The sequence below is a fragment of the Pteropus medius genome, unplaced genomic scaffold, assembly GCF_902729225.1.
Source record: "Pteropus medius unplaced genomic scaffold, Ma_sr-lr_union100, whole genome shotgun sequence".
NCBI lineage: Eukaryota > Metazoa > Chordata > Mammalia > Chiroptera > Pteropodidae > Pteropus > Pteropus medius.
The window spans coordinates 2197432-2213134 of NW_024344371.1; the positions used below are offsets into that span (position 1 = coordinate 2197432).

The following is a 15703-nucleotide window of genomic DNA, read 5'->3' on the forward strand; positions in this document are numbered from 1 at the left end:
TTTCCATCTTGGAACTTCATACACACACACACACACACACACACACACACACACAATGATGACATCATAGTTCTCAGATTGGATATTGCAACCCGTTATAAATTACATTTGTTCATTACTAATATTTCATTATCGATTTATAGTTAGTTCTTGTCTTGTGCAGTAGCCATCACTTACTCAGTTTAAAGTTTTTAAATAATATTTCTTATTCCATGGATGTTTGACTGCCTTTTCTATATGTAGACACTGGTTCACGTTGTCAACGTTCGGGCACTGAATCTCAGAAAACATTAAACTTGAGATTAAAGGTAGGACAGGAAAAACTGTCAGTAAAACATGTTAACATAACGTACCTGCACAGGATAGGGTCAAGTTCATACTCAGAACCACAAGTGTGCTGTGAAGTACAATGATTTCATATTTGTGTTGTGATGTCATTATGTTGTAACATTAAAGCCAAGAATTCTCCCCACCCAAGGGCAATGCCAATTTCCCAGAAGGCTCATTTCTTAGAGCCAAAGCTCCAAAGATGCCAATGCAACCCATGCTGATACTTCATCTCATGTTACTTCTCAATTTTATGCTTAATTTACTCCTTTTGGTTTTATGTATTTTGACACAGCCAAGTGTATGTGGGGATTTCTCCATAGTCCTTTAAATGCTATAAAACTTTAATATAGGGAGATAAAAAACAATAATAAGCCATGCCTCCGAGCCCTCACATTTAGTTCTTTATTTGAGTTAGGCACTAACCACTTTTAGATACTGATTTAGATTTCCAAGTACTTGCACTACTTTAAATGGCCCTTGTGCCTTTGCTTGCCCTCCTCCCCCACCCAAATGAAAATTATATTCTACCCATAACCTGGGCATGCAACATCCATTGATTGTAAAGTAGCATCTTTACAGTTCTTAAATTATCATCATAATAGCCTATATCGTGCATGAGCCAATACAATTTAATATGATTCAGAATAAAGCCAAGATGAATGCCCCACTCTCAATTTTAGGCATGCAACCCTGAAAAGTCTTTTGGAAAAAAAATGAAATAATGCTCCTGGAAGTCTGTTAAGTTAGTCTGTTTTCAGCATAATTGCCTTCTCTCGGCTTCCTAATACTCTTAAAACCTCTGAGAGTCTTTAATGTACAAAGTTCAACAAAAATACCTTCAAAGCAGATTAGTTCTAATTATGTTTAATATTTGTTTGCTGCTTTATTGAATAAACTACATTTGCTTTTTAAAAAATTCACTTAACTGCATGTCAGTCACCCAAATTTTAAGTGTACAAATGAAATGGAAAACATTTATTACACAAATTTAATTACAATTCTAAGAAATAAACATGCAAATTAGATAGAGTTCAATTTGCAGATGCTAATCCTCATCCTCGATCTCGTTTCCTTTCCTCCCTGATTTTCAGTCTGTGCCTCTCCTTGATTCCTAGGGAGCCAGGCAGCCAGAGGTTTGGTTTTTCACAGTCGGAGGATCACTGTTTTAAAGAAGTGTTATATTTAGCACATCTGGCATAGTAGCAGTAAACAAACATTATAGTCTTTGTAACACCCTTGTGCAGGTGCCTTCCCCCCGATTTTATTAGGTCTATGCCATCCAAGCCTCTGCGTTCATTACACCTGAAATGACCCATCTCGACTCCAGAGGGGTCCCTAGACAGAAGTTATGAATTAATGTTTCAAAAAACACTCCAATTGAGCCCAACATAGGAGAAACTTACTATTTGCAAAATAATGTGATTCCGGGGTGGTTTAAATTACATTCTCTTAACCAAGGACAACCTCCTTTATTACATTTTTATTTCCTGGAGGTTTTCCCTTGAGGCTCCCCACCCAGAAAGTGTTGCCAATTGAAGTTGCAGCAGGACCAAGGTTGCTTTTTTATACACATGCAGCTCCGGAGGGGACCGGGCGAGGGCGGGTGGCGAGGCGGGGAATAACTGCTTGGTCCTGCAAAGACATCTGTTTCTCATCTCCGTTTGCTGTGGCAAAGAAGAAAGTCTTTTGCAAAGGGTGGGAAAGGCACAGTTGTTTTTTATTTTTTTTTTTTTTTTTTTTTAATCACACACACACGACAACAAAAAACTAAACCAAAAAAAAGAGAGAGAGAGAGGACATCTCAGAAGGTTGCCGAGTGCACACATTATTCTGCTGGAGCCGAGCCCCAGGGCCAGGCGGAGCCCAGGAGCGTGGGGTCTAGGCTGGCTGGGCTGGGCCCGTGTCCCCGGGCACCGGGAGAGGGAGGAGAGGGGGGAGGAGGCGGGAAGGAGGAAGGAGGGAAAGGCAGGGGCGGGCTGGGGTGGGGTGGGGTGAGGGGAAGGCGCCCGTGTGCTGCCTGAGGAGCGGCGGCGGCGGCGGGAGCAGAGGGAGGGAGAGCGGGCGCGCTTGTCATGTTCTCTCTCTCACCCTGGGGGCATCCTGCACAACCTCTCCTCGGAAATCCACGGGGAAATGGCAAACAGGATTGACGGGTTTCACACGCTCCTCGCTAGACAGAGCCGCTCATTACCATAACCGTCTGCAGCGACGGCGGCGCGGCGCCCCAGTCGCGGCGGCGGGACCTGCCCGGACCCTCGCCCGCCGCGCACCCGCGGCCACCCCCGACCGGGCCGCCGGGCGGGACCGGCGCGACTGTGCCCTGGCGGCCGGGCTGGCGCCGAGCCCCGAGCGGACGAGCGGCAGCCGGAGCGCTGCGGCCGCCGCCTCCCGGCCGACCCCGCGGTAAGAGCCGGGCTGGGCGGGGGCGGCGCGGGCGGAAGGGCCGAGGCCGAGCCCCCGGCGTCGGCTCGCAAGGACGGGCACCGACGCGGCCTCCCGAGCGCCCGCCGGGCTCCGAGGCTGCGCCGGGGTCACCGACTGGACTCGCGCCGGCGGCAGCGGGACCGGGGGCGGCTGGGGGCCAAGGCTCGGCTGGGCGCGGAGGAGGCGCGGGCTTTTCGCGGGTCTGGAGTGCGCCGCGGAGCCTCTCCCCGGCGGGAACCGCCGCCTCCAGGGCTGCTCCGGCGGCCGCCCGCGCTCACAGAGCCGAGAGTCCAGGGGCGGGTGAGAACGGCAGCTCTGGGGAGACCTCAGGGTCCTCGGGGGTCGCTCGTCCTCTTATCCCAGGGGACGGGGGTCAGTAGGAGGGATGCCCCCAGGGCTGGACGCCGTGGCGCCTGGCAGGTGGGGAGGGAGGGATGGTGGATGTCAGGAGCGCGCGTTTGCAAGAAAAAGGAATAGCTGCAGGAGCTGACACCTTCTGTCCCCCGCCACCTCCGCCCCCGCGCCCTCCTCCCCGGCAGCCGAGCCGCGCTGCGGGCGGCGGCGGCTCCTCTGTCCTCAGCTCACCTCCCCGGCGGGCTCGGTTGCTGCCCGCCTGGTCCACGCCTCCGCCTCTCTCCTCCCTTCCTCCCCTCCCGCCTGCTCGGCCCTCGCAACTTTCCCGAGTGTCCGGCTGAGCGACAAGAGGCGGAGGGCGGCGCGGACACGTCCCCGCGGCCCGGGTCCTACGGACGCGCAGGGCGCTCCCGCGGGCGCCGAGTGGGCTTGGCGGGCCGGGGAGGTAGGGAGGGTCGGGCAGGATCGGCTGCTGGCTGGAGCGCGGGGCCGGGGGCAGCCTCGCCAACTTCCCTGAGTCATTTCCTTGGAATCCTACCTTTGGTGTTTATTTCCCTTAGAAGGAAACTTGGTTTAAAAAAAAAAAGAAGAAGAAGAAGAAAGAAAGAATAATAATAGCCCTTATTCTTCAGGAGAGGCGCAGGACTCGGGCACCATGGAAAGACAACTTGCCTTTGTTCCCAGACACTTGGGGTGTTGTTTACTTTCTCCCGCGGCCAGGGGCAGGGAGAGCTCTGCTCGCTGCCCCAGAGAGGGGTTTAGAGGCTTCGGCACGGACCCCCCGGGGGTGTGTCTGTTATGCGCGCCAGGACGTGGTGGCGCTGCCAGCCTGCAGGGGTTTCCGTTCTCTAAACCTCGGACCCCAGGCTTGGGCCTGGGATAGAGACCAGGCACCGGGGCTTGGACACTCGGGCACCTCTACCACCCCCACTCCCGCCCCTGACCCCCTCAGGTCCAGGACCCGAATTCCCAGCACCAGGACCTGACCTAAAGCTCTTGGCCTCTTGGAGCTACAGCTGAGAAATGTACTTCCCAGAGCAGACAGGTGTACTGCAAGGACTGGCAGAAAAAGCGACATCTGTTTATTTAGCAGGGTTGAAGGATTTTATTCCGCTCATCCAGCCCCTTCACCACCACCACCATGAGCTGGTTGAGCCCTTGAGATCTTATTAGGGACGGTGTTGAGGTCAGGGGCGTGGTTCCATCTGGGCCGGATATTTAAGACTGGCAGAGGAAAAGGTGCATTGAAATTAGCAGCCTTTTACTTCCCTGCTTTTCAGTATTGGAATAAGACCTCTAACTGCTATAAGGCACTTAATAAAACGTTCTCGAATTTCCAATGATAGGTGGGGGGATGGATGAGTAAAGAATGACCAGGATCCCCTGTTAAATTCAAGGTGCCACTGAATCTGTAACTACCCTGTTCTGTGTGCCAGCCACTCCTATTAGCATCATAATGGCTCCTAGGAGAGACCGAGCCCAACTCATTTGGAAAAAACAAATTGTATAGAAATGCCTGGTAACTTTACTGTGAGCGTTTGCTGGAAAAAGCTTGACATTTAGCCATCAGCCTTCTGGGAATGCTTGAGGTGTCATTCCACTATATCCACTTGGCTGACAAAACAAACATGCAGGAGCCTGAGGATAAAAGGTTAGGACCTTTTTATTTTTTATTTTTTAAACTCACATATAGACAAAACGCACTTGAACACTCTTGAATTCACTCACCTCTGAAAAAAATTTTACCATTAATGTACATCTTTGGGACTGTATCTAATATTAACAGCACATAAATTTGTGGATTTAAACTTCTGAATTCAGTAGCAGAATTATAATGTAAATCTCATCATACAGAGAATAATGACAGTTTGGATCTGAACATGTAACACAAGTAAAGAGTCATGTGAAACTGATGCTTAGCGCGGCACGCTCAATTCTTCAAGAATGTTAAACTTGCCTTCTTAATTTGTTAACTTCCTGATGTAAATTCTAAATAGACTAGAAAGACTCAATTGAAAAATCTCCACTCTCCTAAATAATCCCAACCTGTTTATATTTTATTCAGACTTAACATAAATCATTTGTGGAACTCAGCCTCTCCACGTAAAGGTTTTGTGTATAAAAGTTTTCAATTCAGAAAAGAAAAACTTACTGAAATGAGGTATCATAAAGGAAAAAAATCCAGGATATAAATAATTCTGCCATTTTTCAAATTCATGTTTCAGTATTGGATTAAGATCAGTACTTCAAATACAAATGCGTAATGATGGAATTTCATGTGCTGAAAACAATAATAACAAATAGAAACACTGAAATCCTTAACAGCCAGGAAAGCTACAACAATAAGTCATTAAAATATAAACAAACTCTTAGTAACATAAAACAGCACAGGGTCCACATAATGTCCTATTAAACAAAGGTAATTGCTGCTAGGGGCCTGCAAATGCTTTTCTTTCTTGAGGGGCATGGATTTGTCAACCTGCTTTGGTTTAGATGTAATAAAAGTTCTACACAGGCAAAAAGCTTGGATCTTATTCCCAGAATCCGGCACAAAAGGGAATATAAATCTCAAGCTGGAAAATACTGTTGCAGTCACAGAGAGAGCTACTAACTCAGAAAAAAGCTGTACTTCATGTGTTCCTGGCAATAGCACTTCCTGATACAGTTGTCGTAGAATAGGTTAAGAATTTCCTTTTGGACCATTTCATGAGTCTTCCAGGGAATAAATTATCGTGAAGTCTGATACCTTGTTTGGATGCCGAGTTTGAGGGGTGATAGACAGAATGGCGTAGTTTGTTAAATCAATGTAGTCTAAGTTTTTTGGTTGATGACTCAAAGAGCAAAATTGGTGACGTGTCCCACCATTTCTTTTTAGAGAATTAATTAAACTTCTTTTTTTCTCTCTTTCTCATAATAAGATTTTCTAATAAGTCCTAACTGCTGCCTCTTTGGAGGGCATTTGAAAAGAGAAGGGGCAGGTGGTTTCGAATCCTAAATCAGCTGGCTCTTCATTTCGGCCACTGACCCGGACACCTTCTCCGTCTTCAGAAGGCCTTTCTTTATTCTTCAGTGAGATTGGGATGGACTTGAGGATCTCAACAAGAAGACTGAGTGAAGGATGGAGGAATTGCTGCCAGGAGCTGCTGCGTTAGCCAGAATGACATTATCACTTTAATGAAGCTGCTGTTTCCCTTGCCCCTCGTGTCTTTCCTCCTTTTACCCGGAAGTGGACCCTTGTTATCACATGTAGGTAATAGACTCCTACAAGACAATGAAAGGTTCACCCTTTCTCCAAAACATTACAGGCTATCTAATTTAGAGAAGAAAGCAAGAACTAGACCCTTAGTGTATATTCGAAAGACAGTCAATCTGCAGAGAGCAGGCCTGACATCATTCTTTATGACAGTTCTTTAAACTGCAAAGTGAGAATAGTGGAGGTTTGGCTCTCCTAAAGGAACTGGCACTGTTTTAATAAGGCACTGAGTCTGTCCTGTCACCATTGACCTATGGCCCCTAAATCTTTTTTACTTTAGCATCAGACCCTCTCCTACCTTGGACTCACTCTTGACCCTATCTTGAGCCCTACTTAGGACCAAGTGAGGACACTGAGTCCCCATGGCCAGGCTCCCCACCACCACCACCCTGACTTATGGAGGAGCCCAGGGTACATCACAGAGCAGAGAGGCTTCCCGTCTCCCTGGAGGCCCTGGGGAAGGATGTGAACTGGAGAGAAGGGCAGTGGTGTGTTGCCTCTTGGAAAGTTCCTGCCTTGTGTCTGGGCTTTGCAGAGTAAAGAGTTGCCGGCTGCCTCTGGCCCTGAAACCCTGGCTCCTGTTTAATATTCTGCCTGCTCCGTTGATGTTGTGCTTGGCTCCTGTGGGACTGCAACTCACGGCTTGAAACTGGAGCCAATTTTCTGTCTTCATCTCTCAGTGTTTTGACTGGAGGCAGATCCAGTTCAGGCCGATCAGGGCTGGTGGAAACAACTACCAAGTGTGTCTCTGTCTGCTTCGCTTTGGGAGAAGAAAGTAGAGGCAGCCCCAGAATGTCGTGGAGGAGCTGGCCCTACGGAAGCGGGAGGAGGAGGGGGCAGAGAACAGACCGAAACTGAGAGCATCAGTAGGGATTCCGAGGGGGAGTTCTGCCTCCCCCTACCCTCGTCTTTTGATTGATTAGTGGATTTCATCAAAGGAGACTCTCGGGGGATTGACTAGAAAATTGATTTCGCCTTATTAATAGAAAGGAAGTGCAAGGGTTTTGGCCTTGCCTCCTGGCAGTACATTTTCTGAGGGAAGGTCAGGAGGAAAATGTGTTTAGGAGGCAAAGCAGCTGTCTAGAGGAAGGCTGGGGGGGATCTGAGAACAATAAGAAATGGGATTTTAAAGATCCGCCCATGAAATGCAGATTGCTGAACACAGAGGCTGAGCTAATAGCAAGAGAGTTTGCTGAGGTTTTTTTTTCTTTTTTTGAAAAAATAATAAAATGTTTCAGGGTGAAGGGGAGGACCAAGAAGTAAAAGTTTCCTGAAGCGAAAGGATGGAGCTGCCAAGGCCACCCATCCGCTGGCTTGCTCTTGATTGGGGCTGTTCTCTGTTTTTTCAGATCTGAGGCTGTCAGAGATGACTCTGGTTCTGTCCATGAATAGATTCTGCGAGCCCATTGTCTCGGAAGGAGCTGCTGAAATTGCAGGGTACCAGACACTATGGGAGGCCGACAGCTATGGAGGCCCGAGCCCCCCAGGGCCAGCCCAGGCTCCTCTGCAGGGAGACCGAGGAGCCGGCCCCCCACTGGCAGGTACTGCTCTCGACCTTCCCCTGCCACTCTCTGAAGCCAGACTGGTGGGAGGCAGTGGTGTCTGGTGCGCCCCTCTGAGCTGAGCCTGGCTCCAGGGACTTCCCAGGCTGCCTGTGCCCCTCGCTAAGTGAGCCCAGGGCTCCAGGGAGAGAGGACCAGAGGTGATATTTCAATTGCATTCAAATCTGAGTTTGGCCATGTGCTGCTGCTTCGGGTATAAGTCATGCGTCTATATTTTTGAGAGAACCAAACCAGATTTTGAAACTCTCAGTTTGGGCTTTGGTTTTCTACCCTGTGGAACTGCATGGTTCTGTCACAGCTACATAGCCCTAGTGGGCTCGACAACGAAATTTTCATCCCATGAGACAAATAGGAATCCGCACTTTGGGCCAGCAGCTCTCTGTCTCTTCTTTTTATTAAGCACACAATTGGCTTTGGTATTATAGGGGGAAAATTTTCAAAGCTCAGAAAAAAACAAATATGTTCTTTCTGATTCTTTATTATATTTTAAGGTGAGTTCCTTTGGATATTTGTGTAGTACTGACTATCAAAAAAAAGAAAAAGAAAAAACTACCACATAAAATAAGTACTCTTGAATTGTTTTTCTAAAAAGGATTAAACCCTGTGGTCTTTAAAAGTTAGACCCTACTTGAATTCACGGTCGACACTGTACATTTTTGAGAGCAGAAATAACTTTGGTTACCTAAAATTTTAATCTAAAATTTTGAATTTCATATTTAGAAAGAAGGAATATCATAACTCCAGTGTACAACCATTTGTTTCCTCACCTAGAGCCAATAATATTTTAAACTTGTTTGATTATTAATGCTTACAGTTTAATATGTGTACATTTGAACAGTGGTATTATGATATCATGAATTTAATTAAACAATTTGAATAAATACTAATATTATTTCGGAGTTGTTACTCTCCTCCCCTTTATAAATTTTGCTGTTTGCCTATGCATAGAATTAAGGATCTGAGTATTTAGTAAATGCTGAAATATGTCATTTTTTTTTTTCTATCATTGTCTAGAAATTCTTGCCTGGCCTGGGTCACAGGATTCCTTACGATAGCGACTGTTAAGACAAATGTTTATTTTTAATCACCACATATACAGACAAATACGTAACCAAGTTATCTTCTAGAAAGAAAAGAAAGGAAAGTATTTTGTTTGGAAAACCTCTGGCCAACCGCATGTCATTTGTCATATCTGATTTATTACCACAGGATCACATTACAGGGGAATTTCAAATCCTATAACAACGTCCAAGATCACACACTTTAAGAGGAAGTATGTGGAAGAAGAGGATATTCACCCACCACTCAGCGGCTGTAACCATAAAGTACGTTTTTTTTAATAGCCGTTATTTTTATTACGAGTTTGAGATATTAGTAACAGTTGCTCGATCCATTTCCAAAAATTAAATTGTTCCATCCGAGCAATGAAAATGAGCCACTTCTCATCAGAGCCATATTAGTCGTTGTCACTTTTTTGGATCCTGTGTTATTTTTTACAAGGAGTTGAAGAAAGAGCCAGCAAGAGCTCTTCTACCCAGAAATAACAAAATTATATAATCCAAGGAATGTCTTTTTTACAAATGATTTCGTTTTTCTCAAGTCGTTTGAAGAATTGTGGTTATTCCAGGGATCCGTGTGTGCCAAAATATACCTGCTCTTCCCTGACGTGCTCCCCGCTCCGAGCTCCAGCTCCCGTGGGCCGTGCCCCTTCTGTGTGAGCCCCCATGGGGGTGCTTACCCAGGGCTCTTTCCGGGCCTGGGTAAGCACCCTTAGCGGTGGGCTCCCTTGAATGTGTACATGAAAGCAGAAACATTCATTACATGTGTTCAGTTTGTTAAAATATATCATTCATTCCCGAGAAAGGTCCAAAGCTAACTTTTTTTGCATGTATTAGAAGAAAAATAACAGGATTGGATAAGGATGTAGAAGTTTGAAACTGGCCATCCAAGCTTTTCAAATACCAGTTCTTTTTCCTTATGGTTATCTTCCTTCAAAAAATTGCTGATTTAAGCAAGCCAGACCATAGTTGTCTGATATGCAGAGAGAATTTTTAGCTTTTGATTCGTCTTTTTGTCTGATCCTCTTACCCCCCCGTCCTTTAGAAGTCACTTTGACCCTGCTCATAAAGACATTGACATGCATTGGCAGGTGCTGGGCTTTTCCCTACATGTGTAGTTCCTGCTTTTGGTCAGCCTATGCTGGTTTAGTTCACAGCTCCTTGGGTCATGCTACCAGTTGGCTTTCTTATGAGCTGGAAGAGCTGGTCCCAGGAGACAAGCAATTTATTTCTTTTTTAGTTTCTGTGTTGTGATTGTAATAGTTTTCCAACTGCCGCTGGATTTGTACCAACCATCACCCCGTGATGGTATCACCCAGCTCAGGAAAGAGTCCTCTCATTCCCTCTGCATCTTTTCTCCTGCCTCACCCCAGAAGGACACTTCCTTTGGCCCTTCAACTGACAGATATTTTCAGGTTCTGAGCCTCATTCCTTATCATTGTCCCTCTATTGAGCAAAGATAATTGGTAAGTATATAAAACCCAGAGGATGAAAAGAGGGACAGCGTTAAAAGCCAGTTCTCATGCTCCTTTGATGAAGGCAAGGCCAGGTTTTAAGGTATATCTGTGATGACTTGCCTCTTGGGATCTTTTTTTATTTACAGCTTTATTGAAATGTAATAGACAATTAGTTGCTCATATTTACGTTGTGCAATTCCATGAACTTTTTTTCAGTTATAGTTGGCATACAATAATATATTAGTTTCAGTTGTACAGCACCTGGGATCTTTTAAAAAATATCTCAATGAGTGTGTGTGTATTCGTATACATACACGTGAAAGCACAAGTATCATAAGAGAACAGCTTGATGAATTTCACAAAGTGAAAGTTGCTATGTCACATCCAGATCAAGAAGCAACATAACCAGAACCCAGCCCTCTGGTTGTGCCCGCTTCTAGTCACTACCTCTCTGCCCTCCAGAGAAACTGCTCTCCTGACTTCTGTAGTGTTGGGTGTTTCACAGCCCCCTCGCTGCTCCATAAAAGAGCCAACAACCTGACCTGTCGCTGCTGAGTTCTGTCATGGCTGGATTCCCTGGTGCTTGACCACGCCAGCGATTCAGGAAGCGGGGGCATTAGTAGCAATGGGGACAGCATCTCTAAATGAGCCTGGGGAAAACAGGATCGCAACATGCCCAGATCCAGAAACTACCAAGAGAAAAATATGCTGTGATGATATTCTTATGTGGTCCATTTCCTAAGCTTTTTCTTCCTTTTTTGATTTTTAGACTATCTCAATTTTTGAGGAACGAGCCCACATCCTTTATATGTCCTTAGAAAAGCTAAAGTTTATCGATGATCCGGAAGTGTACCTCCGAAGATCTGTCCTTATAAACAATTTGATGAAAAGGATCCATGGAGAAATTATCATGCAGAATAACTGGTGCTTTCCTACCTGCTCTTTCAATGGCACCTCTGCCCAAGAGTGGTTTATGGCTCAAGACTGTCCTTACCGAAAACGACCACGGATGGCCAAAGAGGAGTGTGAAAAGTTTCATGCCTGCTGCTTTTACCAGGAATGTGGTGGTCACTACTTAAATTTACCCCTTTCTGTCAATGCCAATGTTGGAAGTGCCTCCACCACTGGCGCCTCTTCCTCCTCACCTTCCTCTTCCTCTCCCCCTCTGCCTTTACCCAGTTGTTCCCACCAGGTGGATTTTGATGTGGGCAGTGCACCTATTTACAAGAGTGATGGCCAGATACCTGCCAACGAAATCTTTGTTACTAATGTCAGGTCATTTGGTGTTCAGGAAAAGGCCAAATTAAATGATGAGAAAGCAAATAATGATACCAACAGGGATGGTGGCCCACTAAGCCATGAACCTGTGGGAAATGACCTTGCTTTTGAGTGCAAAGGCCAATTTTATGATTATTTTGAGACTGGATATAATGAAAAAAACAATGTAAGCGAGTCTTGGAAAAAGTCCTTAAGGAAAAAGGAGCCTTCACCAAGTAACAAACTGTGCTGCGGCAAAAGGAAGTAGAATATGAGCCATCTTTTCACCGAAACTTTGAAGCATGCACAGCATGATCAATTAGCTCTCATAAATTTTATTTTGAATGGATTTTCTAGTTTTGTACGACTGATACATGAACATGCCGTGTCGTTTTAATGCCTGGAGAGCAGACTGCATAAAACATCTGTATGGTAGGCATCAGCAAGCTCCTTATAAATGTGGCGATTTTACCAAGAAAACAGTTGACTTAATGCTTAAAAGTCTATCTTAGTTTTCTTACAGAAAAGAACAGTAGATTAGTCTGGGGGGACAGTGTGCCCTCGTGATAGTTCCATTACCCCCAAGGAGCCTGTCTCTAGCTAAGAAATTTCAATGTTTGCCAATTCATTAGGTAGTTATTTGGTAAACAGATCAATATAACCAGCGAAGGATGTCTGCTTCGTCTATATGACACAGTATTTTTTTTCCGAGTAAAAGACTGAAGACAGGGAGCTAGGTGAAATGGCTTCATGGGGCTGTTAAGTGTTTGTATTTAACAGTCTTGTGTGACAGATGAAAATAGGACGTATCGTAGATGAGACACACCTGTCTAGGGGCGGCAATCAAGCGCTATGCGTAGAGAGCACTCCCTGCAGGTTTCCGCTTGCCTGGGATGGGTGGTGAGGCTTTCAGAGACGTGTTCTACAGGGCGATTTTTGGTGCCTTACTTTATCTTAATTTTTGCCGAGGTGAAAATTAAGGATAAATCAGAGTTACAGCAGGGATTTAACAAACAGGAAAAAAAAACACAGGGTGGATCAATATTGTTTGGAAACCGTTGACTTCGAACTATTGCGTTCAACTTTTGATTCGACATCTCTATTCTTCCTTTATTTTTGATGCCCAATTGCTTTTGAATTTGGCATTTTTAGAAAGGGATGGAGGAAACAATAGAGAGAGCTGTTGGAAACCAGCGCTAGCTGCTCGAGCTTTTCTATGGCAACGGTCCGTTGCTGGGGTTTGGGTTTTTTGGGTTTTGGGTCGTTTTGTTTGGTTTGGTTTTCTTGTCCAATGAAGTTCATGAACCAGTGGCATGCATTATATTTTAATCTGTTTTGCATCATTTCACTCGTTTAGATTATAAAAGCATGTGGTTTTTTATATATGACTTTTGCTGTTGATTAAGAAGCACAATGTTAATAAATGATGTGGTGATCAATAAGGTTTTATCTTAAAGAATGTAAAGATTTTAGGTTTGGGAAAGTTATTTTGGAGAAATGGGACTCATTCGGCAATAGCTAGTATGTATTTGGTCAACATTTTTCTCAGTAATTTCTTTAATTTGTATATTTGCAAGAGGGTTCCAAGTGCCCCTTTGGCCTTCCACTCCAGCCAACTCCTCCTGCTAAGCCGTGTTCCAATTTCCAAGGTTACTAATTGGCTTGGGCCTCCTTAAACAGTACTTCATAGGAACCAAATGCTCAATGGAGGAAATAAGTAAGTCCTCCCAGTTTCTCCAAGATAAAGCTTTTTTTATTATTGCTATTAATATTAAATATAGGTCTCATTCATACAGTGTATGAGTAGGATCATCATTTGGACAATGTCCACAAGGACCAATTTTTAAAACATGTTCTTGTGTTATGGCTAAATAGTCTAGTAAGGTTTTGTCCTTTATTTTCAATATTTGATAAACATTTGATGTTGAAAACTTAGATGATAGATGCTTGTATATGAACGTGTTGTTGTAATAAAGTGAGGTTTTCTTGATATATATTTATTAAAATGATCAAAACTCATGAAGATTTTCTTATTTTAATGATTATTGACTATGCTTCTCTTTTCCAAAGCTCTTTCTCCTTTAAAAAAAAAAAACTCAAAACATCTAGACACTGTAGTGGGCAGTGACCATATAGGCATTTTCAAAATTAAAAAGTACTCGAAGAGGTCAATCTGATAGGTGTTTTAGAATGGTCCTAGTTTGTAGGTTTAGATTTCTGTGGATTAAGAGCATAATGTTAATAAATGGTGTAGTTGGTGATCGATAAGGTTTATCTTAAAGAATCTCAAGATTTTAGTTTTCGTAAAGTTTCTGAAAAAGAAAAATAGCATAATATGAAGTTGTAAATGCTGAATCCTACTTGATTCCTTTAGGAAATGTCAAATTATCGAGAAGATGACCCATATGTAAATGGTTAAAACAGCTACAAATTATTGCTAGTAGTATTCCATAAATTCTGTGCTAATGTTATTCTTAGAGGCTAATATTTTATTTGCTAAAAGAGGAAAGCTAGTTGGAAGCTAATTAATTTGTCAAATGTAGCATTCTTAGCATGAGTGTAATGCATCATGGAAATTTAAATATGAAAGAAAGGATTTATCCTTTTGCTTTTTAAAAGCTGCAGTGTTACCAGATGTTTTTCTTGACGGCCAAATCTGTAAATGACGAAGTTGGTGATTTTCCGCAGCACTCACCTGAGCTGCTGGCTCACGCCTCTGCTCAGTAGAACCCACTAGAGCCTCTGCAGGAGGAGTGGCGCCTTCGGATCCAGCTTCATTAGAATTTGTAATTTTTAGTCATCAAGTTTTTGTTTCTAGGACATTTCCAGCATACTAAAAGGAATACATTTTCGTCATCAAAAAATAATCCCTAAACATCCATCTAAATAACAAAAAAGACTTCCGTTTTTGGTATCAGAGCATTAGGGCCTCACCTGTGCCTGCATCATCATTTCTATTCAGGAGATGTTAGATTTCTCCAGAGTGGCTGAGGCACCCCCCTCGGTAGTAAGTTAAATCTATTAACTGAATTCTATAGTTATATCCTCAGAGACTGGAAAAGCTGAGACATCCTCCATGCCACACTGCTGTCTACCCACCTGAAAGTAGCAACTTTTTCTCACTGCTGTGCTCAGCTTTAAGGAAAACCTGATGTGGCAGAATCCAGACTTTTAAAAGTTAAATAGGGGAAATCTTCATTTAAGAAAATGGCCCAGCTCCCCAAGAGTGCCTTTAATTGCTACTCCCCTGGGCATCTAGGTGCAGTTCATTAACCAAATCATTAACCTTTGTCTCTGGTCCTTCCTCTCTAAAAGTAGGTGATGGGGAAGATGGTCTGTGAAGGTATTTTTAAAGGGCCAAAAGGTAATCATCTTCATATGCTTCCACTCTTAAAACCCTGTTTTCCTATACTTCACTTTGAAGGGGACTTGGGGACAAAATTGCAGGGATAGGGACCTAGGAGGAAGGGATGAAAATTCAAAACCGGTGGAAGTGACTATTTGACAACCAACCCATCATTAGGATAAAGCGTCTCTAGCATGATCTTCTAAGACAATAGGAATTTAGACCTTTTTACAAGCTACTTTGTTGAATAAATGCTGAAGCAAGTGAATGAAGATATTTTTTGAGCTCGTAGATGTAACTTCGTCAAAGCATGGCTACCCACCTCTCTAACCGTGAACTTGTGTTTCAGCTCCACTTGATTACTTTTCTGTGTATCAAGAGGAGAGCCAAGAACCACTTGCAGAAAAATGGGCATTGCAGAAGAAATGTCACCCTCACGATAAATACCAGACAAGGATATAAGGACTCTTGTGGTTCAGCTAGGCTTTTATATCCCTCAAACAAATTGTGAGCAGAAAACGTTTTTGAAAATAATTAGTTGTACAAATCCATTTTTATGACAGCCCTTTAAATTTGAGGTCATTTCATTCATAGTTGTCATAGCCTTGCCAATTTCAAAAGCAAGGATTCTGCATGGCGTTAGCGATGATGGTTTAAACTGG

The 15703-nt window shown here is 44.1% G+C and overlaps 1 protein-coding gene and 1 long non-coding RNA gene across 3 annotated transcripts; one reads left to right on the plus strand and one right to left on the minus strand.

Annotated features, from left to right (window-relative positions):
* Positions 1 to 1178: 1178 nt before the first annotated feature.
* On the minus strand, positions 1179 to 2553 carry LOC120608496 (uncharacterized). Its single transcript, XR_005654406.1, has 2 exons — positions 2419 to 2553; positions 1179 to 1490 (listed from the first exon to the last, which is right to left on the minus strand). It is a non-coding gene; the product is annotated as an uncharacterized LOC120608496 (long non-coding RNA).
* Positions 2554 to 2575: 22 nt separating this feature from the next.
* On the plus strand, positions 2576 to 13714 carry SERTAD4 (SERTA domain containing 4). Of its 2 annotated transcripts, none has more exons than XM_039870320.1 (4): positions 2576 to 2733; positions 7711 to 7902; positions 9133 to 9248; positions 11208 to 13714. In XM_039870320.1, the coding sequence occupies exons 2-4, from the start codon at positions 7728 to 7730 to the stop codon at positions 11961 to 11963; spliced, it is 1047 nt and encodes a 348-aa protein (XP_039726254.1). In that variant the 5' UTR covers positions 2576 to 2733; positions 7711 to 7727; the 3' UTR covers positions 11964 to 13714. The 2 variants fall into 2 exon arrangements, with proteins under 2 accessions (XP_039726254.1, XP_039726253.1); XM_039870319.1 differs by lacking the exon at positions 2576 to 2733 and adding an exon at positions 6051 to 6354.
* The last annotated feature ends 1989 nt before the right edge of the window (positions 13715 to 15703 follow it).